Source organism: Colletotrichum godetiae, assembly GCF_030913485.1.
Source record: "Colletotrichum godetiae strain CBS 193.32 chromosome Unknown BDP55scaffold_2, whole genome shotgun sequence".
Lineage (NCBI taxonomy): Eukaryota > Fungi > Ascomycota > Sordariomycetes > Glomerellales > Glomerellaceae > Colletotrichum > Colletotrichum godetiae.
In genome coordinates this window covers 1,736,313-1,763,709 of record NW_026851250.1, presented here as the reverse complement: position 1 = coordinate 1,763,709, position 27,397 = coordinate 1,736,313, and the positions used below count along the sequence as shown (strand labels likewise).

General features: G+C 53.2%; 12 protein-coding genes across 12 annotated transcripts; 9 read left to right on the top strand and 3 right to left on the bottom strand.

Moving 5' to 3' along the window:
* Positions 1-1,219: 1,219 nt before the first annotated feature.
* BDP55DRAFT_626239 (WD repeat domain-containing protein) lies at positions 1,220-3,945 on the top strand (the record flags this gene model as incomplete). The annotated part of the gene is made up of 2 exons (XM_060571609.1): positions 1,220-2,242; positions 2,290-3,945. The coding sequence occupies 2 exons, from the start codon at positions 1,220-1,222 to the stop codon at positions 3,943-3,945; spliced, it is 2,679 nt and encodes an 892-aa protein (XP_060436440.1).
* Positions 3,946-4,092: 147 nt separating this feature from the next.
* BDP55DRAFT_643841 (asparaginase) lies at positions 4,093-6,099 on the top strand. The gene is made up of 2 exons (XM_060573538.1): positions 4,093-4,613; positions 4,746-6,099. The coding sequence occupies exons 1-2, from the start codon at positions 4,476-4,478 to the stop codon at positions 6,021-6,023; spliced, it is 1,416 nt and encodes a 471-aa protein (XP_060436439.1). The 5' UTR covers positions 4,093-4,475; the 3' UTR covers positions 6,024-6,099.
* A 515-nt stretch (positions 6,100-6,614) lies between these two features.
* On the bottom strand, positions 6,615-8,227 carry BDP55DRAFT_139479 (Tim17/Tim22/Tim23/Pmp24 family-domain-containing protein). Its single transcript, XM_060565551.1, has 9 exons — positions 7,956-8,227; positions 7,870-7,896; positions 7,677-7,730; positions 7,552-7,620; positions 7,469-7,487; positions 7,340-7,362; positions 6,893-6,981; positions 6,732-6,833; positions 6,615-6,670 (listed from the first exon to the last, which is right to left on the bottom strand). The coding sequence occupies exons 1-9, from the start codon at positions 7,996-7,998 to the stop codon at positions 6,629-6,631; spliced, it is 468 nt and encodes a 155-aa protein (XP_060436438.1). The 5' UTR covers positions 7,999-8,227; the 3' UTR covers positions 6,615-6,628.
* On the top strand, positions 8,180-9,277 carry BDP55DRAFT_643830 (acetyltransferase). Its single transcript, XM_060573537.1, has one exon. The coding sequence runs from the start codon at positions 8,442-8,444 to the stop codon at positions 8,946-8,948; it is 507 nt and encodes a 168-aa protein (XP_060436437.1). The 5' UTR covers positions 8,180-8,441; the 3' UTR covers positions 8,949-9,277.
* BDP55DRAFT_643829 (uncharacterized protein) lies at positions 9,278-10,478 on the top strand. The gene is made up of 2 exons (XM_060573536.1): positions 9,278-10,223; positions 10,296-10,478. The coding sequence occupies exon 1, from the start codon at positions 9,454-9,456 to the stop codon at positions 9,976-9,978; it is 525 nt and encodes a 174-aa protein (XP_060436436.1). The 5' UTR covers positions 9,278-9,453; the 3' UTR covers positions 9,979-10,223; positions 10,296-10,478.
* BDP55DRAFT_139490 (uncharacterized protein) lies at positions 10,291-11,464 on the bottom strand. Its single transcript, XM_060565552.1, has one exon. The coding sequence runs from the start codon at positions 11,258-11,260 to the stop codon at positions 10,604-10,606; it is 657 nt and encodes a 218-aa protein (XP_060436435.1). The 5' UTR covers positions 11,261-11,464; the 3' UTR covers positions 10,291-10,603.
* Positions 11,465-13,152: 1,688 nt separating this feature from the next.
* BDP55DRAFT_643816 (uncharacterized protein) lies at positions 13,153-14,100 on the top strand. Its single transcript, XM_060573535.1, has 2 exons — positions 13,153-13,274; positions 13,328-14,100. The coding sequence occupies exons 1-2, from the start codon at positions 13,197-13,199 to the stop codon at positions 13,928-13,930; spliced, it is 681 nt and encodes a 226-aa protein (XP_060436434.1). The 5' UTR covers positions 13,153-13,196; the 3' UTR covers positions 13,931-14,100.
* Positions 14,101-15,726: 1,626 nt separating this feature from the next.
* Positions 15,727-17,340, top strand: BDP55DRAFT_539419 (ASST-domain-containing protein; the record flags this gene model as incomplete). Its single annotated transcript, XM_060568031.1, has 2 exons — positions 15,727-16,599; positions 16,654-17,340. The coding sequence occupies 2 exons, from the start codon at positions 15,727-15,729 to the stop codon at positions 17,338-17,340; spliced, it is 1,560 nt and encodes a 519-aa protein (XP_060436433.1).
* Positions 17,341-17,654: 314 nt separating this feature from the next.
* Positions 17,655-20,160, top strand: BDP55DRAFT_643807 (X-Pro dipeptidyl-peptidase). Its single transcript, XM_060573534.1, has 4 exons — positions 17,655-18,772; positions 18,830-18,999; positions 19,053-19,221; positions 19,275-20,160. The coding sequence occupies exons 1-4, from the start codon at positions 17,853-17,855 to the stop codon at positions 19,816-19,818; spliced, it is 1,803 nt and encodes a 600-aa protein (XP_060436432.1). The 5' UTR covers positions 17,655-17,852; the 3' UTR covers positions 19,819-20,160.
* Positions 20,008-22,831, top strand: BDP55DRAFT_139421 (fungal-specific transcription factor domain-containing protein). The gene is made up of 4 exons (XM_060565550.1): positions 20,008-20,346; positions 20,411-20,491; positions 20,549-21,171; positions 21,224-22,831. The coding sequence occupies exons 1-4, from the start codon at positions 20,175-20,177 to the stop codon at positions 22,796-22,798; spliced, it is 2,451 nt and encodes an 816-aa protein (XP_060436431.1). The 5' UTR covers positions 20,008-20,174; the 3' UTR covers positions 22,799-22,831.
* A 33-nt stretch (positions 22,832-22,864) lies between these two features.
* BDP55DRAFT_700219 (unsaturated glucuronyl hydrolase) lies at positions 22,865-24,565 on the bottom strand (the record flags this gene model as incomplete). The annotated part of the gene is made up of 2 exons (XM_060577909.1): positions 22,865-24,464; positions 24,489-24,565. The coding sequence occupies 2 exons, from the start codon at positions 24,563-24,565 to the stop codon at positions 22,865-22,867; spliced, it is 1,677 nt and encodes a 558-aa protein (XP_060436430.1).
* Positions 24,566-24,809: 244 nt separating this feature from the next.
* Positions 24,810-27,307, top strand: BDP55DRAFT_700218 (major facilitator superfamily domain-containing protein; the record flags this gene model as incomplete). The annotated part of the gene is made up of 10 exons (XM_060577908.1): positions 24,810-24,945; positions 25,329-25,454; positions 25,517-25,549; positions 25,602-25,707; positions 25,753-26,367; positions 26,429-26,685; positions 26,741-26,775; positions 26,831-26,911; positions 26,977-27,037; positions 27,102-27,307. 10 exons carry the CDS (start codon positions 24,810-24,812, stop codon positions 27,305-27,307), a joined length of 1,656 nt encoding a protein of 551 aa, XP_060436429.1.
* Between the last annotated feature and the right edge of the window lie 90 nt (positions 27,308-27,397).

Genomic DNA, 27,397 nt, shown 5'->3' with positions numbered 1-27,397 from the left:
CTGAGGAGGATCGTGGATGGCTTGAAATGGATGCCGAAGCGGACAGACTCCACGTCCGTACTGTACGAATAGAGATCCAGGCGAGAATAAGGGCTTGGCGCCCGACATTTGTCTTCGTACCAATGGAAGTTGTGAAATGTGAAATCACGCAACCGATCTCGGCCCTGCGGACACTTCTTCCTTGACGCTTAAGGTCATGGCCGCCCGCTTTCCTTAATCTCGTTTCCTTCAACTGAATCATACCTAATCATACCAAAGTTTTGCAGTTCCGTCTCTGTTTATCACGGGCGTATGATACCATCCCCTCCAATGTTGCGTCATGAAGCGGTGAGAGAGTCAAAGCCATCAGGACGTCCGTACAAATAGAGAAAAACCCTCCCCACCTTTGGCTTGGAGCGAGTTACCCCAGGATCGAAGTCGATTCAGCACATCTACGGATATATTTGCGCCCCTAGCTACGGAGACCCCGAGTCAGGATTGCGGACATAACCACAACGATCTCGAGGATCTAGATGGCTGTGGTATATAAGTCGGGGGAGCACCACGCTCCAGGCGAGGACGACTGCGAGGGGTGCCGGAAGATTCACCGGGACCTAGTTGAGCTATCGGTTGGCTCTGAGTCTTCTGAAGAATACGAAGATGGTGAGTTCTCTCTGTCTCTTTTCGTAACTTGATCAATTTCATTGCTAGGCTTTGAGTAAAGTTCAAACAAGGACAGGTGTCACGAGACGTTGATGCTTCAAAGTGACAATTCGTGTCACATTGGTCCCTGTAGTTCCCCTGAGAAAGCAGCAGTGGACCTTGTAGCTACGGGAGCTAGAGCACTTGGGCTGGCAAGAACTGCACCTAGGGACGATCCACTCAGCCCAAATTCTTGGGACGTCCACAGCGTCCCACCCCTAAGGGAGAGGTCCCCTACGGGGGGGATCCACGCTCCACTGGGGGGATGGTGGGCGGAGTGACTCCCCTTTAGCGCATTTCGTCATTCGCCATTTTCGTTGCGAGTTCGCAGCCAATTTGGCCGATTCATCTTGGGAAATGCGTCACAGCCTAACGTTCACTACTTCTTGCTTTCTGTCTCAACACGCCACTTGACTCTTCCTTTCCCTTCAAACTCGATCGGCCCATTCCTTTCTCACCGTTGGGTCGACCGTCGTATTCTTTCTCCCAAACATCACCGCTGACAAGCTTCCGCCCTCCCCGCGCGACAGAAGACACAATGCCGTCCGCCATTGCGGCCTCCGACCTCTCCACGAACCTGAGCGATACGGACGACTGCCCCCAAGTCGCCCCCGAACTCCTCCACAACCTCAAGCACGACAGCTCCGTCCTCGCCCTCGCCGTCAGCTCCGAGAACGATCGCATATACGCCGGCACCCAGGATGGCGAGATCGTCGTGTGGTCGCTGGCCACCTTCCACCAGGAGCGCATCGTCCAGGCGCACAAGAACAGCGTGCTGAGCCTGTTCCTCACCCCCGACGGCTCAATGCTGTTCTCGAGCGCCGGAGACCCTCTCATAAACGTCTGGTGCCCCAAGACGATGAAGCGGCTGTACGAGATTTATAGCACCTACGACGTTGGCGACATCTTTTCCGTGGCCTACAGCGCCCAGCGCGAGACGGTGTACGTTGGCGCGCAAAACACCTCGATACAATGGGTCAGCCTCACCGATCCGAATAACCGTACCACCCATGAATCTTCACAACATCCCGACCGTCGGAATCATAGGTTCTTCGACTCGCGAGCTGTGGGAGGAACCACGACGCCACGCCGTAACGATGAGAGGTGGACGTTGATCCCGCGATCTGAAAAAGTGGTGGAAATTCATCCGGGGGCTCTACAGATGTTTGCCCACTATGGCTACGTCTACTCGATGCTCATGGCCAAGGGCCCGACGGTGCTTGTGGAGCCTGACGAGGAGGTGCTCATCTCGGGCGGCGGAGACGGTACCATCAAGTTGTGGAAGCTTGGTGCTGAAGGGGATGATCAGGCGGCTGAAAACGAGCGCGAACCCGGCCTTCAAGAACTGATGTCACTTGGCGCCGACGATGCAGAATCAGTCATGTCTCTTGCGATTGACGGGTCTTTCCTGTATGCTGGCAAGCTGCAAGGAGTTATTGAGCTGTGGGACTTGGACACCAAATCCAAGTTGCGAGTGATTAAGAGTCACAGAGGCGATGTGATGACATTACAGATGGGTTGGGGCTATCTCTTAAGTGCCTCTCGCTCTGGTTCTGCGAGTGTAAGTTCTCTGGTCTTCTCAATTCTTTCATGGCTGACAACGCTTAGAAACACACTACTGCCCACTACGGTAAGTACCAAGACAAGCAGGTCGCGAACATTAGCCAAAAGTACCAGTGCGTGGCGCGCTGGAAGGCCCATGAAGGCAAGGTCCTATCATCAGCAGTAACAACATACAACAACAGACAGTACTACATTACCGGTGCCAACGACAACGATGTTGCCATCTGGCATATTGACTGCTCACAGTACGAGGATCAACAAAGGGAGGTGGAGGAAGCCAACGATGTCATGATCAAGACTCTTGGAGAGTTTGTGTCCTACCGGACAGTGTCATCACGCCCAGAATTCGCAGAGGATTGCCGAAGAGGTGCAACGTTTCTCGGATCCTTGTTCAAGAGGCTTGGCGGTCATGTCGAGATGCTGAGCACGGAAAGCAGTCCCCATAATCCCGTTGTCCTTGCCAAGTTTGACGGTGTTTTGGAGCCGGCTGAGAAGCGGAAGAAGATTCTGTTTTACGGCCATTACGATGTCGTCCCGGCAGATACCAAGAAGGGCAAGTGGGAGACGGATCCGTTTCAGATGAAGGGTGTCAACGGATATCTCTACGGCAGAGGCGTCAGTGACAACAAGGGCCCGATTATGGCTGCGTTGTTCGCTGTGACGGACTTGCTGCAAGCCAAGAAGCTTGCCAACGACGTGATCTTCTTGATCGAGGGAGAGGAAGAATCGGCTTCTCGCGGGTTCAGGGAAATTGTTCGCAAGAACAAGGACCTCATCGGCGACGTCGACTACATCCTGCTTGCCAACAGTTACTGGCTCGACGATGAGGTCCCCTGCCTGACCTACGGTCTGCGCGGTGTCCTGCACGCCACTGTCTGCGTTGACTCACATTTGCCCGACCAGCATTCTGGTGTAGACGGCTCCTACATGAATGACGAACCCCTGTCGGACCTTACCTCTACGCTTTCAAAGCTTAAAGGGCCCGGCAACAAGGTGCTCATCCCCGGCTTCTACGACGACATCCTCCCAGTTACGGCCGAGGAGGAGACGCGCTACGATGACATTGCGTCAACGCTCATGCGACAGAACCCAGAAAAGGGGCCTGCCGACAAGCTCAAGGCGGCGCTGATGGCGCGCTGGAGGGAACCCAACTTGACGATCCACCGGTATAAGGTATCAGGACCGGACGGCAGCCTGGTCAGCAGCCACGCGAGTGCTAACATCAGCTTGCGTCTGGTGCCGGGCCAGGAGGTCAACGACGTCATCGCCTCACTGGGCTCGTATCTCGAGAGCGAGTTCGCGCACCTCGAGTCCAAGAACTCGCTGTCCATCAAGATTGACAACAAGGCCGAGCCGTGGCTGGGTGATCCCACGAACGCCATCTTCCAGACGCTCGAGGAGGCCATCATGCAGTCTTGGTCGTCCGTCTTTGAGGGCGGAGAGGCCGCGGGCGGCAGTGCCGGGGCCGAGCCGGTAGAGACGGCGGATACGAATACGCAGAAGCCCAAGAAGCCCCTGTACATTCGCGAGGGCGGCTCTATTCCCGCAATCAGGTTCCTCGAGAAGGAATTTGGCGCACCGGCCGCGCATTTGCCTTGCGGACAGTCGTCAGATTCAGCGCACTTGGACAATGAGCGGTTGAGAGTCCTGAACCTCCTCAAGAGCCGGGAAATTATCGGGTCCGTGTTTGCTCGTTTGTAGATGGAGAGACCATCTGGGTATTATCCAGAAAGGTATAGTTTAGAAGGCGTTATGGGAATTGGGCAGCGGCACGTCCAACGGTACATTGTACAAAAAGAGAAAGAAAAGTAGAGGGATACCCCAAAAATCAATGCATTCTTAAAGCTTGTCTCGTTTACCTGTGATGCATCTGGTGAAAGTGCCGCTGCTTACTTTTGTGCCTGACTCGTATTTTTAATATTGCAAAGATGGCACTTCCAACCCCTCCGTTGACGTGATCCGACCATCGGCAAGCTGAAGCCGAGCGTCGGCCGTTGAGCTTCCCAATTCGGCTTGCCGGTTCGGACAGTCTTATCTTATCATTCAACCACGACTCTCTCTACCACCTTACGTCTCACTTGAGACGACTTCCGTACACCAACTTGATTTGCTTGCATTGCAAAATATCTGATACGAAATACTTGCACGAGGTAGTTTATCGGGCTTGCCGCGTTGTAACTCATCGGCTTTGGATTCAAGAGATCGTCAAGGACAAACCAGTGAGACAGAAGATGGAGTACAAGCGTCAGTCTCCGGCCGCCGTCAAGGTGAAGCCGCGCCTCATCATCCACGGCGGAGCGGGCAATATCAAGCCGTCGAATCTGCAGCCGCCAGAGTATGCAGAGTACCGCCACGCCTTGTTGACGATTGTAAGTTCAAGAACCATCAATCAACTCACCTCCCCTCGCCTTCACTGCCCGAGAACCACATCGAGACATCCCCTCAAGACTCTCATCAACAGCACTTCAACTCCCTCACACCTGTAACTCACACGCATACAGGTCAGCAAAACAAACGCCTACCAAAACACACCATCCCTCACAAGCACAAACACCACCACCGGCGCCCTCCCTTCGGCCCTAGAAACAGCAACCCACGCCGTCACCCTTCTAGAAAACAACCCCCTTTTCAACAGCGGCCACGGCGCAGTCTTCACTCGCGACGGCATCAACGAGCTTGAGGCCTCCGTGATGGTCTCCCGCGGCTTCGCGAAGTGCGGCGTAGGCGTCACGGGGCTGCAACATGTCCGGAACCCCATTTTACTCGCCAAAGCGATTTTGGAGCACGGAGATGAGGATCTGGGCGGCAATCCGGAGAGTAGCCATCCCTCTTCCATCAATAGTACTGCTATTCCTGCTTCTGAGATCGACGCCCCCTCAGCACAGGGACACACCCTTCTCCACGGCGCCACAGCCGAGACCCTCGCGAAGAAGTACGGGTTGGACCTCGTCTCCACGGAGTACTTCTTCACCCAGCGGCGGTGGGATGAACACATCCGCGCCCTCGAGCGGGAGAAGGCAGGCCAGGGGTTGAGCACGTACAGCACGACAGAGTTCCTCCCGCAAGGCACCGTCGGCGCCGTGGCGCTGGATGAAGAGGGCGTCGTGTGCGTTGCTACGAGTACGGGCGGGCTGACGAATAAGTTGACGGGCCGGATTGGGGATACACCTGTCGTCGGGGCCGGGTTTTGGGCTGAGGAGTGGGTTGAGGAGGGGGATCCGACGGGGGCGTTTGCCCGCGCTGCTGGTGGTGCTGGTTTTGGTGGAGATGGGTTCCTTGTGTTGAGTGAGGGTTTGAAGGGGTTAATGGCTGATTGCCTTCCCTCGCTGAAAACTTATTCCCCTTTGCCGAGCGGCGTAGCTGGGTTTCGTGAGGGACTGAAAACCACGCGGGCGATTGCAGCCTCCGGGACGGGTAACGGAGATTCCTTCATGCGCGTTGCGGCAGGCCGGACCGTCGGCGCCGTGGCGCGGTGGAAGCCGATTTCCGGGGCTGACGCCGTGTCGTTCGTTTCTGGCCCGGGCGGTGAGTTGCAGCGTAGTGCGGGTCCGCGGTGGAAGGTTACCGGCGAGGGCGAGGGCGGCATCATTGGGATCGAGGTTGCGGTTACGAGGGACGAGGAGGGGAACGTTGTGGGTGTGAGGTCGGAGGTTCTGCAGGATTTCAACTGCAATGGAATGTACAGGGCTTGGATTGACGATGATGGCAAGGCGTATGCCAAGATCTATCGCGATGGTGTTGAGGGGGTTGATGTGAGGGAGTACTCTGAGAAGTGGTGAGCTCGGGGGGACGCGGAACGTAGACTTAGATTTCGGGAGATGATCAAGTGGAATAAGACCAAGAGATGAGAAGAAATCAGCGAGTTGATGGTACAATTATGGACACCTCTATCCCACACAGATTCAGTATACGTGTCAAAAAATGGGAGAAGAGACTGTCTCTCTCCTCGGATCCAAACCCCAGCCGCGTCAAGGACAAACGCAGTCAGACTCTCTGTCCCTGACCTGCCGCCAAGACGACAGCATTCCCGCGCGCCGTTCGTCTGTGGGTTAAAGATCCCTTCAGAGATCAAGATGGCCGTCCAGCCCCTTGTCTCCAGTCTCCGGTGACTGGTAGCAAACTTTTGGCCCCTATTCTACATGTAACGCCACCCTCTCCGATGTTGCGATTTTTTCAATGGATTACAGAAAAATTGGGATCGAATTGCTTCGCTCCCTTATGATGTGGAAAACAAATTTGTCGAGCCCTCGTCAAAAGGACAAAAAACAGGCTTCGAGCGTTGGAGTAGAGAGGGGTCCGAGTTATTCTTCTTGTTGGCAAGGCGGTCGCCTCGATTCACCCGCCGTTCGTCGGTAAAATTGATGCTTCGCGAAGGGTCGATCGTTTATGCAAGAGCCCTCTCGTCGGAAGGAGGAGGCGCGGGCATCTACCAAGCAAATTGTCAGTCTCACTTTGCCAGTCAAGCGCTCGCGACTGTTTCAACTCACCTCCAGCTTTGTGCTACCCGCGAACATCTTCTGGAAACCAATACCGACACCCTCGATGACGGCAAGGAGCAGCGCGCAACCAATGGCGCCATTTCGGGCGGCCTTGCGAGCCAGTATGTTAGCAATTTGCGGCAATAGACCAGATGGACAAGTAGCCTTACCTTGTATCCTCCACGGATGGCTAGCGCACCACCTGTGAGGAAACCAGCTGCGATACTGTTCCAAGGGTCCTCCTTGTGTCCACGAAGACCTAAGCATAGAATGTTAGCGTCTGATACATCGGATTTCCGTGTCACAGAATACAGAGGGAAATTGCTGGCCCTGCTCTGGCTAGGAGGCAACGAGCAAGCTGTCGTCTAAACAAGTGCTCGATCAAGCCGACCCAGAATCCCATGATCAAGGCCTTGGAGAGCATTAGGGCCAAAGTACAGCGCCTTCTACTCCGTCTCCAAAGCTCTGAATATGATGTTTGCAGTTTCCGGGCCTGGAGCCTTGAAATGCTAGCTCAAGCTGACGCGCCATATTGCGATATCACCTTCGCTAGTGCGAGGCCTAGCCCTTTTCCCTTGTATCCTGTGACTGAACGGGTATGGGGGAGCGGTTCATACTTTTTACGGAGCAGTCGAATGTTCTGTTTTACATCATTGCAGTCAGTAAGAGGTCTTAACGTCGCCAGAAAGTTTGTAATGGCTTGGGGCATGATCGGTATTTCGGGAATCGCCGAAGAAGTCACTCACGAGAAAAGACCTCCCCAAACTAAAGAAAACTGTGTTAGCGCCTTATATGGGATCAAGAGTCCTCCATAGAGCTATATGCTTACCTCCAAAGTTTCCTCCCAGTACGGGAGCACGCATCTTGATGGCTGAGATGGCACCGATTCTTCTCTCACCTGATGCGCTGTTAATCATCACCATCTCTAAGATAGCGCAGAGGGGTAGTCGTTACCATAGGGCGAGTTGCGGTAACCCTTGATACCGTGCCATACCGTTCCACCGATGGCTAGATAATGTCAGAATGCAAGAGTCGTGGCGATAATTATCGATGCGGGAGCTCGAGGTTTCGAACACGAGGTGGATTCGAGATTCGAGATTCGAGACGGGTATCGATAACCGTAATCGCAAGTGGCTAGATTACTCACCTCCCATAGCAAAAGCACCGCCAAAGTCTTCAGAATCGTTAGCCTTGTCCTTCCAGGGGTCGAGGGTGATCGGCTGAGGACGTTACCATTGAGGATGACCCAGGGGCAGGGATCGCGGGTGTGGTCCATTATGAATGATTTCGTGTGCGATCGAAAGGTCGTGTGATGGTTGGCGTGAAGATGGGAGCTCTGGGACGCGACGTTTCGGTGTGGGTTCGCTGGGTGGTGGTTGACGTGGATGGTGAAAAACCAGGTTCGAGATGCGACTTTGGTGATGCTTGGGTGGCTACGGCGGGTCAGGATGCGACGGGTGTCGTGAATGATTTCTCCGACGGCGGACTTTTTCGTCTGATTTGTTATCTTATCGCCCTTCGCCCCCTCCGATTGGCCGCAGCTCTCCACTATCGGCGTTATCTCGTCATTGGCTCAATTAGGCAATGTACCTCCCGTCGTCAGCTACAGCAAGTCAGAGTCACCAGGAGTGACTAATTGTAGACAAGATCTCGTGCGACGAGATGAAATGTCAACTGAATGATCTGCAGCCCAATCCAATGGTTTATAAATACTGAGCCATGGCCGAACAACAATTCGAACCAACCTCTTCTCGTGAAGGCTGCACTCTCTCGAGAGCCAATGCGGAACATGTACCTCACATTCAGTCCATGACCAGAGCTGCGTACTCCAAGTACATCGACCGTATCGGCAAAGAACCAGCGCCCATGAAGGCCGACTATCACGAACTCATCGAGACGCAACTGGTCTACATTCTTGGCGAAGACGAGAATGACACAGTGGTCGGCGCCATTCTCCTTCGCCATGATCCCTCAGCCAGCGCAATGCATATCAACAACCTAGTCGTAGCCCCGGAGGCTCAGGGCCGTGGCTACGGCCGAGTCTTGATGAAATGCGCTGAGGACGTGGCTCAAGCTTCCGGATGTACATCTTTGCAGCTGTACACCAACGTAAAGATGTACGAAAACCTCATCCTGTATCCCAAGATGGGGTTCGTTGAGATAGAGAGGAAGACGGAGGATGGATATGAGAGGGTGTACTTTCGTAGGGAGCTGGTTGACGCCTAGGCTCCATTGTGGCCTGTGAATCCACAATCAGTGAATGAAAAGGACCTTACGAGCGCAACATCCGGAAGGCAACGGCCGCTGTACAACCCAATTTCTGTCGTTCCTAGAGAATAAGAGTCTGAAAACAAATTAGCAATGAGCAATACCTACGAGTTTGTCAATGTAAGACATTGCAAGTGCTGTAGGTCTTCAGCGAGCTAAACTCGATTGGCCCACTGCAACCGAGACAGCTCAACCAATGAGGGTCAACAGCAGTATTCCGTTCCGTCAGCGGATCAACTCATGTGGCACGTCATGTACCTTACCTCACCTGCAATTCTATTGACGTTCATCTCATTGATGTACGGACAGCTAATCCACCTTCACATCAAAGCCCCGTTCCGCAACTCATTCATTATCAACGGCATCCACCTCATTCGTTGACTCCTGAGTCCTGCCTCACTTCATCTTTGACTCTTGGGCCCGCCGTCGTCGTCACGAAGTGCAGGCCTTCGCCACCGTAATCATGGCCTCCGAAACCAAGCCCGACGACACAGGCTCTGACACGGGTTCAGAGTTCCACACTCCGATCATGACACCTGCAACAATATCCTTAGCAGGCGATGATGACAAAGATGATCAATTAAGCGACATACCTTGGCCCGGCAAGTACTTCTACATTATCGACAAGGAGTCTGGCAAAGCCATCACACTCGTCGATGACAGGCCAGTCCTCATGGACCTCCAAGGCGTGCGCGATCCCGCGACCATGTGGTATTGCGTCGAGAAGCAAGGCTATTTCGGGTTTCTCAACAAGAGTTGGGGAAAGTTCATCGGCCACAACAGCAAGAGCGACGTAGGTGCATGGGCTGGAGAGTTCAATGAGTGGGAGTCGTGGGTTCCAAGGCAACATCCAGATGGAGGCTACCAGCTGCTGTCGCCGTACTGGACCCATACTATGATGCAGCTTTGCGTTGCTACGGACAGGATCAATTTGTGTAGGCGGTCTCATGGCCCGACGTTGTGGTTTTTCATGCAGGTTCCGTGGTAGGTCTGGCCTAGGGATATACAGACCGAGGTCGCAGATTTCTTTGTCGGTGTTTGATCGTTAGAGCGGAATCGAAGGCGTTCAAGAGTTCGTCCAACAGGGTTGATTGGTGACACTCGTCTATTCACCCATTGCTGAATAACAGCCAACACTGGGACGTTGGCTGAGCTTCTGGGCGCAGTACCATGTTGGATTTTGTTGCCAGGCAACACAGCAATAACACGGTCACTGTCTCAACACTGGAAAAGGTGAGCTTCCTACGCCTCTCACCCTAACGCCGTCTTTTGCGAACATCTGGCATTAACGTCTTGCCTTCCTAGTCTGATAAGGACTACCAAGGATAGGGACTACCCAGCCTTCCTCATTAACCAGAAAAGCCAGTGGAGCCAAAGTCTGTGGATGCATGGGGAATTCTTCCGGCCAAACTGTAGGGTATCATTGGTACTCAGAAGGACACACTTTGCAATTGTAGGAGAGAAGAACACATGTAAGCATGAAAAAATAATCCATTGTCTATTACAGCATTATGATATTGGGTCCTAAAAGTTCAAGTCATGACCAGCTTCACAGTATCAGCTGTGGAGGTCTATTCGTGCCACGTCTATATATACATGTATCCTCATACGCCCTACAACAAGGCAGCGCCGATAGCAACACCAGCCACGAGACCAAACAGCTCGCGAGACGCACCAGTAGGAACGGCAGCGTTTGGGCTGCTGGTCGCAGCTGATGTCGCAGCAGAACCAACTGCCCGCGTGCTACGAGCAGACTGGCTTCCGGATCCCGACGCAGCAGAGGTTGTCATGGTAGTCATGGTCGCATTGCTGAAACCGCTCGAGGTAATGACAACAACAGCCGAGGCAGACGCAGAAGTCTCGCTCTCAGCGGCAGCGGAGTCTGTTGATGCGGTGACGGTGGCGACAGACGCGCTGTCAGTGACGCTGACGGTAGTCTCCGGAGCGGCAGTGGTGATGGCGGCCATGGTCGTCGAGGCCTCGACCGCGGCGCTGGTCTGCAGGGGCAGGAAGGAGGGCGAGTAGGTCTCGGTGCCCTCGTAGGAAGGGCAGCCGGGGACGGTGGTCTTGGGAGGGGCGCGGCCGCCGCCGCAGTCGAGTGCAGCACAGATCTCGCCGGTGCCGGGGACGTACCAGACACGGGTTGCGTAAGGTGTGCCGCCCTGGGTGGGCGTGTAGACGGAGTCTGAGGAGACGCAGCCGGCGAGGTCGGTCTTGGCCAGGGCGGCGGTGGCCATGATGGCGAGGGAGGTGATGTATCTGAAAGACATTTTGATGTGGTTTCGATTTGATGTAGATATGTATTAAGATGGTATAGTGGCTCTGGGTGCGATGTAAGAGCAGCTTAAACGACTGTGTTGATTATGAACGAATGTAATGACCCGAGGGCAGTGTAGGCTTCTAGATTGATGGCCGGTATTAGGGATGAAGAGAGCAAGGAGAACCAGAATATTCCTCGTTGTCAAAAGATCCTTTTCTCGCAGACTTATAGTATTTCGAGTTCTCAATAACGGCTGCCTTGATCCTGGGTCCAAACAACGCCCCTGGACGGAGCTAAGCGGGGTCTGAGACGGGAGTCTTGCGCCACCTCATCTCGGAAGCCGCCCTAGCGGTCATTAAGGCCATCCAACAAACGCCCGATCCCAACGGCTCTGTGATGCTGTGGCTGTTTGGTAAGTCTCATAATGGGGCCCATTGAGATGCCGTTGCAGCCGTTCCGGTCTCCAATGATCCATCGTTCCATGAGGGAAAAAAGCTTTTCTTCCTTGGATGCAAACGTAGGTAGGCACGTAGGTCAACACACTAAGAGTCTAAGACGCGCCAAAAATAATCCTCAAGTTCGTAAAAACTGCACCGCCCCCTTGACGGTAGTCCGCCGGTCTCGAACGGGCGATTACGGCGCGGTGGCCCGCGTCGGGATCTCGATCCTTGCATTGCTTTTTTTTTCTCCAGTGGTATTGTTGGTCCCCTCAATCCTATTTGCTGGGGCTTCGTATGCTAATTCCTTGCTGCAGGTACCAGTAACACGAAAAGCAAGCAGAGTGGTCCCAACAGTCGTTTGTTTTGAGAATGAAATGAAATCATGCATACATCGTTGAGTGAGAGTCCCTGCCGTGCCCGCCATGCCTTTGGACACCAGAATAGCCGTTCGCCAGGGACTCTCTTGAAAACCGGCCATGGCCTGGGCGGCCATGATGACACCACGTCCTGGGCCCCTTGCAAGTACATGTATGACAGGCTCGAGCTCTCCTTGAGTGAGCTTAACTTTAAGATGTCACATGACCGGTTGCGGAATTTCTTTTCTAACTGTCGATCAAATCTCCGACGATAGATTCGCTGGTATGCACGTATGGCAGATCAACAACAAAGAGGTCGGTGCTCCAACAACTTCAACCCTCAAGACGCGTTTTAGCTACTTACGAAAACAGCTGGATTAGCAAAGACCATGCGGCGTGGAGACTCTGCACGGTGAGAAAAGTTGTGAACTACATCTTCCCTGTCAAGTCTGAACTTGAAGGTAACTCTCAATGGCAAAGCCTCCATTCTTTTTTCAGTTCAAAGATAAGTCACGAACTAGAAGAAATATCTGAGCACATCAACATGACGGAAAAACTCAGAGAGATGATAGAGCCGTTCAGGCGGTTATTGCAGTCATTCTATCAGGTAATGTGCAACGGTTCGTGGAAAGCCAAGTCGGGAAGAAGATGAATCGTGATATTGAGTATAGATGCCAAACACTACAAAGGTCCTCGAGAGGCTCTTTGTTCATTTTTCTATTTGATCTTGAAAGGCACTAGATCATGGTGCGCGCAGATGGAGCATAATACCTTTGATATCTTGCGCGCAGAGAATTTTGATCCTCTTTATCCAAATGTTCGACTTCTGTTCTCCCGCTCCCGAGCTTCGATGATTTCAGACAGAAACCAAGGCCTTATACGGGTCCCTTCGGATTTTCAAGGTTGGAAAGTTGAATCTAGTTCTTGTTCCAACAAAGAACACGCCCAATGTCGACCTGATACTCGATCATTCTCGTCGAGTCCGACACCAGTGTGGTTGTTCCTCGGAGATGTCATTGTTCCAGGCGGCTCGATTAAGGACTATTTGACCGCAAGAGGTCATTTTGCCTGACGTGTTCTTTCAGATGAGCCCCTGAACAGGCAACATTGGCGGTTGATTTACTTACTTGTATGCCTAATGTGTTGAGCAATGAAACCCTCTTGTAATCAAAGTGTCTACAGTTCCGAACTATCACCATCACTCGACTATCAGCATATCTCGAGAGCTGTCAGTATACTCAATCATCACTCCTATTAGGACCACTATCAACTAAACCTCAGTCATCACAAGCGCCCAAACTCCATCAAACGGCCAAAATGTGTCAAAAGGTCGAGATTCTCATCGTCTGCTGCGAGCAGCACTGCTCCAACGTCTACAGCAACAGCCTACGAAAGCCTCAGATGCGTCTCATCCCCCACCCCGAAACAGCCTTCGTCCTCTGCGGTGCGGCCCTCGACCTGAACTACATCAGCGACCGCTTTTTCATGGACCTCCCCGTCTGTTCCACCGTCCCCAGAAATTGCCCTGACCTGCTTGAGAACTACAAATTCCAGCTTGTCCTCTCGCAGGTCGCTTCGAAGCACATCATGGAGCTGGAAACCAACTCGCGCGTACAGTGCAACAGCTGCTCTGGCACGGGAAAACCTCAGCTCGTTTCGAAGACTGGCAAGAAGTCGACTATACAGTCGATGGCTCCTTCTGGAAAGGCGCATGTTGAGGCTTTGTGGACGTGCTGTGCTGAGGGCAAGTGTAGGCCTGGACAGGAGTGCCAGTGTCAGGCTGCTGCTCTGCTTTGTCGTGATTCTGATTGGGCCAAGGAAGGTGAAAGTTGCATCATGCGAGGCGATGGCGGTTTCGATCTCGATGTTGAAAAAATCGCTTAGAGGTTGGACGGTCTCATGCTAAGATATTTTTAGGAAAATTGAGACGTTCATAGACTCGTGATAAATCAGGTTGCGGTAGAACTTAAAAGATTGATTAGTGGTCAGGCACAATAAATTGAAACGTACTTCCTCTGTGCGTGACGTGATTCATTGTAAATGCTTGCTCGCGGCTTCGAAAGTAGCAGTAAAAGAGAACGACCTGGAACTTGAATGTAGTAGTTACTTGCGCACTTATTGCTCCTTTCTCATGCAAAGAAGCCTCACCCGAGCACCCATGAAGTGGTTGGTCTTTAGCAGTGGGAATTCACTGCCATGCTTCCAGCAACTTACACGGAATCGAGCATGACTCAAGTTGTTTATCATCTTTAAAGCTCAGATGGGCATATGCCGTTACCCCAGGATGCATCGAGCCTCACATTGCACCATACAGTGGACCAAGCACGCCATGTGGTTGTCCCAGCACAGAGGATAAGCTTATTTTTGACCTTGCATGGCTTATTCTGGAACACATGCAGATGCCATCATGGCTCAAACTACTATCAGAGTTGAGTCGCTGATACTCGATGCGTGCGCGAAAAGCTTGCATACCATTCAGCTACATCTTTGGCTTTCAAGCGTGGGATAATGCTCGAACATGACCCGCTTCGAACAATTTTCATGGTCTATTGGCACAAACTGCTCCATTGACGCAGTACTTCTGGCCACTTTTTGGCCGAAAATTCGGCTTGTAGTATTATTGTCTTCCTAGATATACTCAAGTTGTGCTCCTTGTCTACAGCAGCCGTCATAGATAGCATATATGGCTCAAAATCATCGTGAAAGAGGATCCGGCAGTCGGCTGGTATGTGAGCGACCGAGACCGAAGACCGTTAATCCACCATTCCACCTCGATCCCCGAGAATTGACTGTCCAAGAACGAGCTTGGTCCCGGGACTAGTAAGGTAGCACAGTAGTTACTTGGACTAGGATCCACCAATATCCATGCTTAATTGCTTTCCGTCCCGCCCGTCGGGAAAAGTCCGACTCAGCTTGGCACTCACTTGGCAGCAGCATTTGTTGCCCACTCTCTCGTAGAATCCTGGGGTATTCAACTTCAATTTCTCAGGCGTTCCTTAATCTTGAATTCGACAGCATCGAGTCAAGTTTCCGAAGCAATGGCGCTATGTGAATTCAGGCGTCCGTCTAGATAAGGTACCGATAGTAATGTTGTCATTCGCAGACATGCAACTGGCATGATCGGAAGTCGGATCTCACATTCTGCAACGGCACTGAACACCGAATTCCGCTGCGGACTGACTCCTCAAGGTTGTGGAAATTTTAGCAAAGAAGCCTCCACGGTGGGTTCTTTGATTTATAGACCGGGACCCGATGTAACCAAAAACATAGGAAGATCCCCCACAAGCCGGCACTTTGAGGGAATTTACTGTCGACGATTTTTATCAATCTCATCTTATCAGATCCTTGATTGCCGTTTGGATGGAGACACATGACGATGATCTCTCAGGTACAGCCGGCGTACTTCTCGGAACAGACCCACACACCATGCAAGATCGCGAGAAAAACGGTCGAAAACGTTGGATCCATGACAGGGGCGAGGGCAGCCTGTAGTGTTTGTTGAAGAAAAAGTCGGATGTGAAGTCAGAGTCAATCGACCGATGTCGGGAACCACACGAATGCCCTTGAAAATGAACTACAGAGTACAAAAGCCTCGACGAGACTCCTTTCCTTGAGTCTGGTTTGTTCCGTTTCTCAAGGCCTCGCTTCCTGTCAACCATACCCCCAAGCCTACTGTCACCATGGTCCGCTCTACCTCCCTCCTCAAGGCAACCGCCTTGCTCGGCCTGAGCCATGCCGCCTCGGCCCAGAACAGCACCAGCAACCCCTGGCCGTGGCAGACCTACCGCTCAGAGCCCGCTCTGCAGCCCCCGTCTCTGAAGATCACCCAGACCGGTGACATCGCCGAGGGTCACCTCTTCTTTGACCAGTCCGGCTCCGGTGGCCACAACTACTCCGTGTTCATCATGAGCAATGAGAACGAGCTCATCTGGGAGGGCCCGTACGGCGACATTTCCGCATGGCGCGCCCAGACACTCTTCGGGGAGCCCGTCCTCACGTTCTACACAGGAATCACGATGCCGGAGCCCTACGGCTTCGGATACGGAGCTGTCTTCATCTACGACCAGACCTACAAGAACATCTACAATGTTACTCTGGACCAGTACGCCAACGGCCTGAACCTCCAGACCTTCACCGGCTGGGACTCGTCTGGTCTTACTGGCGGCAGCTGGCTGGATATGCACGAGGACTACATCACCCCCGAGGGCACCATGTTCGCTCCTGCTGTGAACGTTACCCAGACGGACCTCACTTCCGTTGGCGGCCCTGTGGATGGCTGGATCGTGGACTCGCTCTTCTTCGAGATCGACATCAAGACGAACGAGATCCTCTTCCAGTGGAGCCACCTGGACCACTTGGACGAGATCTCTCTGGCGTCTGCTGCCCCTACCTACCCCTTGGAGGACCTTGGACTCAACCAGACCTACCCCTGGGGACCTTTCCATATCAACTCGATCGAGAGATTCGCTGATGGTGGTTTCCTCATCTCCTCCCGCCACTACTGCTCCATCTTCAAGATCGCCAAGGATGGATCTGTTGAGTGGACCCTGAACGTAAGTACCTGCTTTAACATTGCCTGAACACGGACTTCAGCTAACAATACCCAGGGCCAAACCGGCGGCTCTTTCGCCCTCAAGAACGGCCTGTCCTTCTGCTACCAGCACGACGCCCGCATCCACGCCGAGGGCAACGGCACCGCCCTCATCTCCCTCTTCAACAACGACAACAGCGGTATCCGCAGCGGCGTCAACGAGACGTCGGGTATCTTCCTCACCGTCAACACCGCCACCTGGGAGGCCACCCTCAAGCAGGAGCTCATCGATCCCAACGACACAATCTTTGCCGTCTCCCAGGGTAACGTCCAGGTCCTCAACGACGGCAGCGGCCACACCGTCATCGGCTACGGCAGCACGCCCAAGATCAAGGAGTTCAACGCCGAGGGCGAGTGCGTCTTCACCGCGCAGTTTGGCGAGGACAAGATCGTCCAGAGCTACCGTAACCACCGCTACCCCTGGGTTGGCAAGCCCTACTATGCGCCCAAGGCTTTCGCCTGCGACGCCGGCAACCAGACCGAGGTCTACATGAGCTGGAACGGCGCGACGGAGAACAACAAGTGGACCGTCTTCGCCGGCGCTTCGGAGGATGCGCTGAGTGAGAAGACTTCTGTTGAGAAGACTGGCTTCGAGACCAGGGCTACCTTCTCCGGTTCGGCTCAGTTTGTGCGCGTCGAGAGCGTTGGCGAGGGCATTGAGACTGGTGTCAGTGAGGTTGTCGCTGTCGAGAGCCAGTGCTAGAGTAGTCTGATGTTCATACCAACGCACTCACTTGTGACTAATACCAAATTCGCTTACAACAAGAAAGATCAATTGCTTAGCTGAATAATGTAATCTCAAGAACATCCTTAATGAACGAGTCTGGCGCAGTGCGAATGAATCGTGTGTGAATCGGGTATGAGCTTAGCATGACCGTTGGCGAGGGAGGGGAAACAAGATGCAAGGAACCCGCTGCCTCCAAAAAGCATCTCTTCAGTGCACCTTCCCACTAGGGATGTTATCGGCCCCACTGAAAGAATGATGCCCGTGCTGCAACGTTCCCTCCCCTAAGACTCGGCAACTGGGGCCGAGATAAGACCCCGCGGCCTCCCGTCCGGAGTTCACGCCTCGTGTCTCGGCCGCTGCTTCAAGGACGAAGCTTTCCCCGCATTCTTTGCATATAATCATCACTGCCGGATGCTACGTCTCAGTATTGCACCTCACCAACTTCAGGCTTCTCTTTATAACAGCAACACAAGCTACACGTCATTGCCATGGCCACACATCATCTCGTAACGCGGCCTCATCTGGCCAGTGTCTCGGATGGTGAGTGGGTTGATGTGGGCGACAGCCGTGAACGACACGCAACTACTGCCAACCCGGAGTCCATGCCGGAGCGTATCACACGTGTTACCACGGACGAGAAGAATCTCAACAAGTTTTACAATATCAAGTTCTCAGCCACAAGGTCTCATCGACTGCAGATATACTACAATGAAGAGCTCGACAGTCTATTCAAGGCTCCATTTGATACCTACAACCAGGAGGATAAGGTAGACTTTTTACTGCTGCGAAACTACTTGAGGCGTAATCTCCGAGTCTTGCTTCTGGATCGCGAGCGAGACGAGCTGGTGAAGCCGGTTCTACCCTTTATCCAGCCGCTCATCGAGATCTGCGAAGCACGCCAAAACATGGTCCCAGTCGACTGCAAAAAGACGGCCATGATATTAAATGAGACGGCCAAGAGGATTATCGCAACGACAAAAGCCATTAAAACCAACGGAATTAAAGCCAATGACTCGACCTTCTCGCGTGCTATGAGCACCATTGACCAAATCCGAGGCCACGTCGATGAGTCTTACGGATTCTACGCCCCTTACGACCCCCTGTTCCCATTCTGGTGTGACGCGCCCAAGAAGGAACTGGACGAGGCCCTCACCGGCATCAAAACGGCGATAGACGCCAAGCTCGTTGAGAAAAACGGGTCCGGGTCTATCCGTGCTGCAGTAGAACCCATTGGGCGCTCCGGGCTGATCACCGAGCTCGAAGCGGAAATGATACCCTACACGCCTGAGGAGCTCCTCAAGTTGGCGCAAGAACAGTACGATTGGTGCGAAAAGGAGATGAAGAAGGCTTCACGCAGCATCAAGGTGTGCTCCGTTCGACCGGAAGGGAGTCATGGAAGCGTATCGGGGTATGTAAAGCCGACTGGCCCTTTGCCCCGGATCATGAACTAACCCTCACTCACTAGTCTGGAGGCTCCAGATACTGGCTTTGGCGACAACTGGAAGGCGGCACAGGAATATGTCAAAAATTCATATGTTGAGCCCGGGCAACAGCCTGAAATGGTGCGCCAGCTGGCCTACGAGGGCATGGCTTTTGTGAAGAAGCACGACCTAGTCACGGTCCCAGAAATCGCGGGCAAGTATTCCTATGAGCTTCTCTCGGCGGGACGACAAGCTGACTTCTTCCAGGCGAGACATGGCGTATGTTCATGATTTCCGCAGAACGTCAAAAGGAGTCGCCCTTCTTCCTCGGTGGCCCCTCCTTCTGGGTGTCTTATCCCACCGCCGCCATGGATCATGACCTGAAGATGATGGTCATGCGCGGCAACAACCCTCACTTCTCAAGAGCGACGGCATTGTCAGTCTTTCCTCTTCTTTCCCCTCTAGTATACACTGCTAACGTGATCATAGCCACGAACTAATTCCCGGTCATCGTTTGCAGCTTTTCATGGGCAAGCGTCACCATCCCTACCGCGAGCTCTTCTCGACGCCCTTCTTTGTCGAGGGCTGGGCCATGTACTGGGAGTTCGTCTTCTGGAACAGAGGGGACTTCTTCGTGGGCCCCGAAGACAAGATCGGAACTCTCTTCTGGCGGATGCACCGGTGCGCGAGAATCATCTTCTCCCTCAAGTACCACCTCGGCGAGATGACGCCCCAAGAGTGCGTTGACTTGCTGGTTGAATGGGTCGGTCACGAGCGATCCAACGCAGAGGGAGAGGTCACGAGATCCTTTGGTGGGGAGTATTCCCCTCTGTACCAGGCTGGATACATGCTGGGGGCATTGCAGATGCACGGTTTGCGGGAGGAGGTGTTGACAAAAGGGTTGATGGGCGAGAAGGAACTCCACGATAAAATTTTGAGGGCGAACACGATGCCAATCGAGCTGCTTCGAGCGCTTCTCCTGAACCAGCCATTAGGTCCGGACACGGAGGCTCAGTGGAGGTTCTACGACTGAACAGGAGCCTCACAGTCATCATTGCCCAAATGGCAAATGAACGACGCGCGTCACCCACTCTTGTACGTTACATTGCACTCGGCCGAGAATCTTAGCATTTTTCAGTTGGAAGGTTTTCTCTCCTTGATCGCTCTCAACTTCCTTCTCCCCGCAACCCCGGACGGCCCCAGCCCCATGCAGCCGCCGATGTGCAATGCGGGGGAAGACGGTGCGGGGCCGCCTCGGTCTTCGGGTTATGTCGAGCGGGAGCGCGGCCTATTGGCCGTGGAACCATAACTATGCCAGCCTCCGCTTTACTTTACGCGTAACTCGCAGAAGCCCCGGGCTCGCTTCCTGTCCCCGATCAATGCCTGACTATGGATAACGGTGCTGAGCTGAGCCACCAGGGCGACGAACTCGCCGATGCGGGCCATGATGACTCGGGGGGCGCGTCGGAGGCTGCGGCGGCACTCGCTTGCAACTGTTGCCGACGCCGAAAGCTGCGGTGTTCTCGACAAGTGCCAGCATGTCAGCAATGCCGCAAGACAGGTGGGTCATTAGTTTCACTCTGCAGATGATGAACCTTCCTCTTTCAGGAGTTGACTTGTGATAGGAAGCGATTGTGTCTACGAGTCGAAACGGTCCAAGCCGGGGATGAAGGCTGGGGCTATTGAGAACTTGCATCGGAGACTGGGTTTGTCTCGATATGCCGAGTAACCTTGCTTCATTGTTACTGATTACAAGGTCTCAGATGCTTTAGAAAGAACCGTTCACCAACAACGGACTAAGAATGAGTCAAGAGACCACAGACAATCCGAGTCAAATCACTCACCCAATCAAGACAGTGCCAATGGCACCAATGGCGGCCTTGAGAATAGTGCATACACCATAATGGCATTCTTCGCCAAAGAGCTACACAAGTTCAACTCTAAAAACGGAAGCTCACTTGGCGAAGAACGTGCAGAAATCGAGTCACTAGGACGAGCCAAGCGGCGTCGACTTGATGATCAAGAGCCGATTAACATTGCCTTCACGGGCGGCTACAGCCCTGGCCTCCCTGCCTTGCCGGATGAGGAAAACCTGGAGATTGTACTGAAAGCTTATTTCGCACACATTCACCCATGGATCCCGATTATACACGAGGCGAGATTCCGCCGTCGACTTCGCGAGCCCGGAGAAGCCAAATTTGTGTTGGCAGTGTTACATGCCATGGTCCTCTCTGCGTCAAGGTACATCTCAGATGAAGATGTTGCAACCAGCGTATTCGGCTCGCACCAGCAAAGAACTATGACTAGAGACTGGATCGTATCGACCTCGATGAAGACTTTCAACGTGGAAAGCCATCAAGCTCTCATAATTGTCGCATTCAACGACGTGTGTGTCTCAATGCCCACCAGCCTCATTTAATATTCGCTAATATCAACAGATCGGAAGTGGCGAGGCCGCACAAGCCTGGTCCCTCGTTGGTTCACTAACGCGAACCGTCGAGTATCTCCAACTGACCGTTGAACACGACGATGCCGACCGATCATCACTGTCTCGGCCTTTTGTCTCGCTTGTTTCGCCAGACAGTTGGACTGAAGCCGAAGAAAGGCGCCGGGTCTTTTGGAACGTCTTCAAGCTCGATAGACTCATCTCAGTCACCATGGGCTGGAACACAAGTCTCACCTCGGACGACGTCCACTGCCGCCTTCCCTGCGACGGCGTCCTATGGCGCAAAGAAGACAAAGTAGTGACGCCCTATTTCGGTATCTGGGACAAGGCCGCCGGCAGAATCGGGAACCCTATCGCCTTTATCCCGTCCCACTACGCGCCGACATTGCAGACAGGTGCCACAGAGGAAGAAATCCACACGCCCTCCGACGCCGGAACGTCACCGGGAGCACCGGCCGCCAGCATCGACATGTCCACCGTCGGCGCCTTCGCCTACTGCATCGAGGCGACCGAGTCCCTCAGTAGGGTCACGAGCTACTTTCTCCAGCAGAAGATCAACATGCGAGACCAGCGCGACATAAGCAGCTGGCTCACCCGCTTCAAGGAGCTCGACCTGCGTCTGGTCCATTGGAAGATGCTTCTGCCCCAGAAGTGGAAGGCCAACATGGCGCGGCAGTCGACGCGGATGGACCCCAACCTCACGCTGGCGCACGTCACCCATAATACCTCAATGATCCTGCTCCATCAGTTAATTGCCTTCCCACCGAGGGAGTGGCCTTTCAGGGCTCGGCTGCCGAGTATTCTGAGCGCGGACACGTGCCAGGCGGCCGCCGTGGAGATTGCCATTATTGCGGAGAATTATCTGAAGCACGCGCCAGCGGCGATGCCTGTTTCAAGCCAGTTCGTATTCTGTGTCTATGTCGCTGCCAGAGTCCTCCTTCTCCGTTGGAGGTATGATCTCGGGACCGAACTGGCTTCTGAGTTCTGGTCCTTGGTGCAAATATTGAACGATATGGCGACGCGGTGGGCTGGTCCGCATAGCTTGGAGCCTGCGAGAGACAACCTGGCTGGGAAGTATTCGAGGAAGCTCACAGAGATGCATTCCCGTTGCCGCGATGATGCGTCTTTCAACATCAACGTTCTAAGCTACACCACCGAAATCGATCATACGGCTCCTCAAGAACCTTTGGCATCTCCTCAGCTCAGACGGAATGGTAGCGGGCAGGGGGAGACTGCTTCCAATGGGCGGAACAAGCGATTTACAGATTCACAGCTTGAGCCTCCAGGCAGCCTCAACACTATTGTTGAAGCTCAACAACTCCCGCCCAACAACCCGGCATCATTCTCCAGCCCGCCGCAAAACGCCATGCTCGCACTCCCAGGACTAGGGTTGAATGGTGTTGAGCCAATGGCTCAACCTTCTCTATACCCCAGAAGCAGCATTGGTAGCGGCGAGTTGAGCAACATATCCCAGATGCTCCTTGACCAACAGTTCATGGACATGGACAGGATCATCAGCTACGATGACGGTATTTTCGAAACCGAATACGACGGTGGAGGGTGGTAAAAACAAAGAGTCTATATTGAGTACACAAAAAGCCAGGTCTAGCAACGGAATCCCGACACTAATGCTCTACGCCAAGCCCATGTTCAAAAGCCTGTTTCCAAATTCGACAAGATAGTAATCTCCATAAACGAGACCATGATTCCAGTACCTTCGTCTAGCATTCTCATTGTTATTGGCCGTTCCGTGCTTGATGATGCCCTCGAAACATCTGCCTGAGATGGAGTCTTTGACTTCCCACCCCGCCTCGTTGCTATCTCTGGTGAACTGAGCCTTGTCGCCTGCGAGAGAGTAGTCAAGGGTGTCTCTAACGATCTCAACCGCAGCGTCGAAGAACCGCTGCGCCAAAGCATGTTCTTGAATGCCCTTAAGCGCCTGTGATAGCACCAACATGCCGTTGGCAGCAATCACCCCGGCCGACGAGTCTCGCAGAGGCTCCATGGGGTCCTGTATCGGGGCATCAAAGTCCCAAAGAGGAACCCTCCGCCCCTTTGTCTTCTTTCGCTGCCCATCCCGAGAGCAACAGTGTGTTGTGTCCTCGTCGGCCACCGGGGTATCCACGCACGACGGTGCCGTGTCGAGGTGGTAAAGGAAGTATTCCGCAGTACCCAAGGCGGCCTCGAGGAAAGCTCTGTCTTGAGTCCATCGGTAGGTCTGAGCGTACCCCAGGATCGCCCACGACTGGCCGCGGGCCCAGGTAGAATCATTCGCATACCCCTGTGCCGTCCAGCGCCATTTGAGATCACCGGTGGCAGGATCGATGTTGGCGACGTGACACGTCGAATAGAGCTGACCTTTGTATCCGCTCTTCGCTAGTGTGCCCACGGACTCTGGACGTAGGTGTGTGTGTAACAGCGTACGGGCGTGCTTGGTGGCGATGTCGGCGAGTGTACCATCGCCTGTATGTGCTGCGGCGTAGAATAAGAGGTCCAGATTACAAAGACTGTCGACGATCGCGAGAAGATTCGTCGTCATGTCCGTCACAGTGATGTCCTTCTTCAACAGGCAGTCCCAACTGCGGATGGCTCCGGCGGCGGGGACATACCGAGTTGCAAGAGAATACGCAGCCTTGACGATGGAAGCGAGACTTATCTCATTACCATTCAGCTCCCAGTCTCTCTGCAAAGCTGGCAAAATGATGAAGCCGATGTCGTGCGTATCCGTCCGGCCGGCCATGTCGTGTAAGGGATCAGCCCAGACCTTACATAGCCCCCGCAGATACTGGCGGAAACTCGCGACATTGACCCCGGGCCCGGCACCAGCGAGTCGCATTGTCTGCGGATACTTGATGCTTCGCTCCAATAGGGCATACAGCGTTCCTGGGAAGAAACCGCAGGTCCAGAAGTCTGGATCTCGGAACTCGTAGTGGCCCGCATTGGGGCCATCCTGAGGTACGATCTCTGGGAAGACGACCGGAGTCTTCCGGATCTTGTTGGATGTTGATGATGTCTTCTCTTGGAGGGACTTGGTCGCGGTGCGGCAAATCTTGGCTGTGATGTTTTCTTCGAATAGCTCAGTGAGATGAGTAGAGAGCGAAATGGATGGTTGAAATGTTGGCCATTCGTTGATTTCTACCGCCGCATCCGACCATGAGGTTTCGCTGTTTCTGTCTGGACTTAGCTCTTTTGACGGTATGGTTGATATCGAAAGCGGTGTTTCGGAGGAAATGCTGTCGTGACGAGGAACCGTTGACGGCCTGTCCTTAGCGTCATCATGGGAGTGAGTATGCTTTGCCCTGGCTGGCAAGCTTGCTATAACAGAAGCGTCCATGCTGGATACTTCTTTGCTCTAAACCTGGAGTCGCAAATTATGGTATATAGATGTGGCAGATACCGAAGCTGTCATTTTGTACATTTTTCAAAAACCTGAGCCATCACGTAATTGATAGACACCAAAACCTTGAGGCAAATTAATCAACTCCGACGGGCCGTCGGAAGCGAAGGCACATATTCCATTGAAGCGGTCCTGCGGTTGATCTCTCGGTGAAAAATCCTCGCGATGCATCATGAATTGAATGGCCCATTTGCGACGCAGCAGTCGGGGTATCGATGCCCCTCGTCCCCGAGGACAATCCCCCGAGCGGGCGTCGTTGGCTAAGTATGGCTATCGACCGCAAGCAACTCCCCCACACCCCGCCCTCAGAATCGGGCGTGCGCAGACTGGGGTAGTGAATGCGGGGAGGGCATTAGAGACAACATAGCTTGGCCTTTCTACAGTCGGCGGACTACTCCAGCCTGTCACCATAGATGCGAAGCTTTTGAGGATGACGGCTTATTTTCCATGATATAAAGCATGGGGTTATATCACCAAGAACTTCACTCTGAGCTCTTGAGACTTCAAAACGACTCGACTTCCATATTCGGGTCTCTTGACCTTAGCAACAAACTACAACCTGAACTGCCTCTCGATCTCACAGGAACCTGACTACCGTCTAAGCGTTAGCACACCTCCAACATGGCGGACAGGGTCAGCCTCGACAGGACTGCTCGAAATGCGGATCCAGTTGCCACAACCAAGCCGCTCGATAATCAAGAGCTGGTTGTGAGCTCTTCGACGCCCAAGCCGCAGACAAGGTCGCTGTGGGTGGCTTGGCTCTACATCTTCGATTGGTACCCCAGCCATTACTCCAAGGAAGAGAAGAAGTTGCTTCGGAAGCTTGGTACAGTTCCACTTTCCACTCATCCCTGTGCTTTAGTCAAAGCTAACGAAGGTTCTCAACAGACAGCATTCTTCTCTCACTCTGCTGTTTGATGTGTATTACTTGCTGATAGTCAGTCCTGAAACGTAGCCACTAACGTGACATCAGTCTTTTTGAAATGGCTTGACTCAGCCAACATCAACCACGCCTATGTCTCCGGCATGGAAGAGGACTTGAAACTCACAGGAAACCAGCAAGTGAACCCTCAATTGATGTATCATCACACCCGAATTTGCCAGTATCTAACAAGTGTTACTAGATACTCACTCTTTGGAACATTCTACAACATTGGGTACCTCATCTTCGAGATCCCCTCCATGATGATTATCTCCCGCCCACACATCACTCGCTGGTACCTCCCCACAATGGAATGCCTCTGGTCCATCACGACCTTTGTTCAATGCAAACTCCGCAACGAATACGACATTTACGGCATCCGCTTTCTCCTCGGAGTTCTCGAGACCCCGGCAGCCACGGGCGCAATCTATCTCCTGACCTCGTGGTACCGCAGCGACGAGCTCTTCAAGCGCGCAGGTGTGTGGTATGTCTCGTCCAACATTGGCGCCATGTTTGGCGGGTATCTCCAGGCTGCGGCGTACAACAATCTCAACGGTGTCGCCGGCATGGCTGGCTGGCGGTGGCTGTTTATTATTGACGGCATTATCAGCTTGCCCATCTCCATTGCGGGATTCTTCCTGTTCCCTGGCTTGCCGACGAGTCCCAAGGTTTGGTGGCTCACGGATGCTGAGCAGAAACTTGCTCAAGCACGGATGAGAGATGACGGGGTCAAGGAGAGCAAGAGGATTGGGAAGAGGATGCTGAAGCGCGTCTTCACTCACTGGCACTTTTACCTCGCCGTTTTCACCTACGTCTTGTAAGTCATGGGTAGCATTCTAGCCGGACTCTGCACGAAACTGACACCGCCATCTCTTCAGCTTCCAATGCACCTCCTATGTCGCTGGTCAGATGGCACTCTGGCTCAAGCACGAGGCCACTTTGCATGGCACATACACTGTTGCTGAGATCAATGTCATCCCCACCGGCGTCCAAGCAATCTCCATCGTGGCCGGTGTCGTTGCCACTTCGCTGTGTATGATCTACCCCATATGGGCCGTCATGTGCGTCGTGGCAAGCATCCTCTTCTTCGCAAACGTATGTCTCCTGATCTGGGACATCCCAACTGGGCTGCACTGTAGGTTTTGCTTTAAACGGCGTAGATATTTGTTGCCTGCTCACTGTCAATACAGTTGCCGCCTACTATATGCTTGGCCTCACTAGTTGTGTAAGTCTCTGCTTATATGTAAACAACACGCTCATGGTCGCTTACGCTTGCAAAGTTCACACCGATATTCTTCCCTTGGATCAACATGATTATGAAAGACGACAACGAAGCCAGAGCTTTCACTACCGGAGCCATGGTAAGTAGAAACATCACCGTCGTTATCACCACTGACGAAATTCCTGCTAACATCATTTCCCTCAGATGACTTGCGGGTGGATCTTTTTCAGCTTCTACCCAATCACCGTCTTTCCAAAGCTAGAGGGTGAGCAAGCCATCACGGCATCCAGACGCTCGAAACCAGGCTGACTAGTCTTCCCCTAATCTAGCTCCCAAGTGGAGGAAAGGATTCACAGTCAATACCACCTTCGTAGCCATCTGGTGGACTCTTTTCATGGTTGGCCAGTACCTGTGGCGTCGCGATATCAAGAAGGGAAAGTACAGTACCGACGCGGACGCCAGCAGCGTACAAGATATCAAAGGAGACGACATGATGCATGTCGAAGTTTCTAGCGAGAAGGAGACAAAGGTGTAGAACATATCTACGGTGATTAAATTTAGCCGTTATCTATTGTGCGACGTAATGGGAAGAATTAAGCACTTGCTAGTCCATTGAAAACTTTTG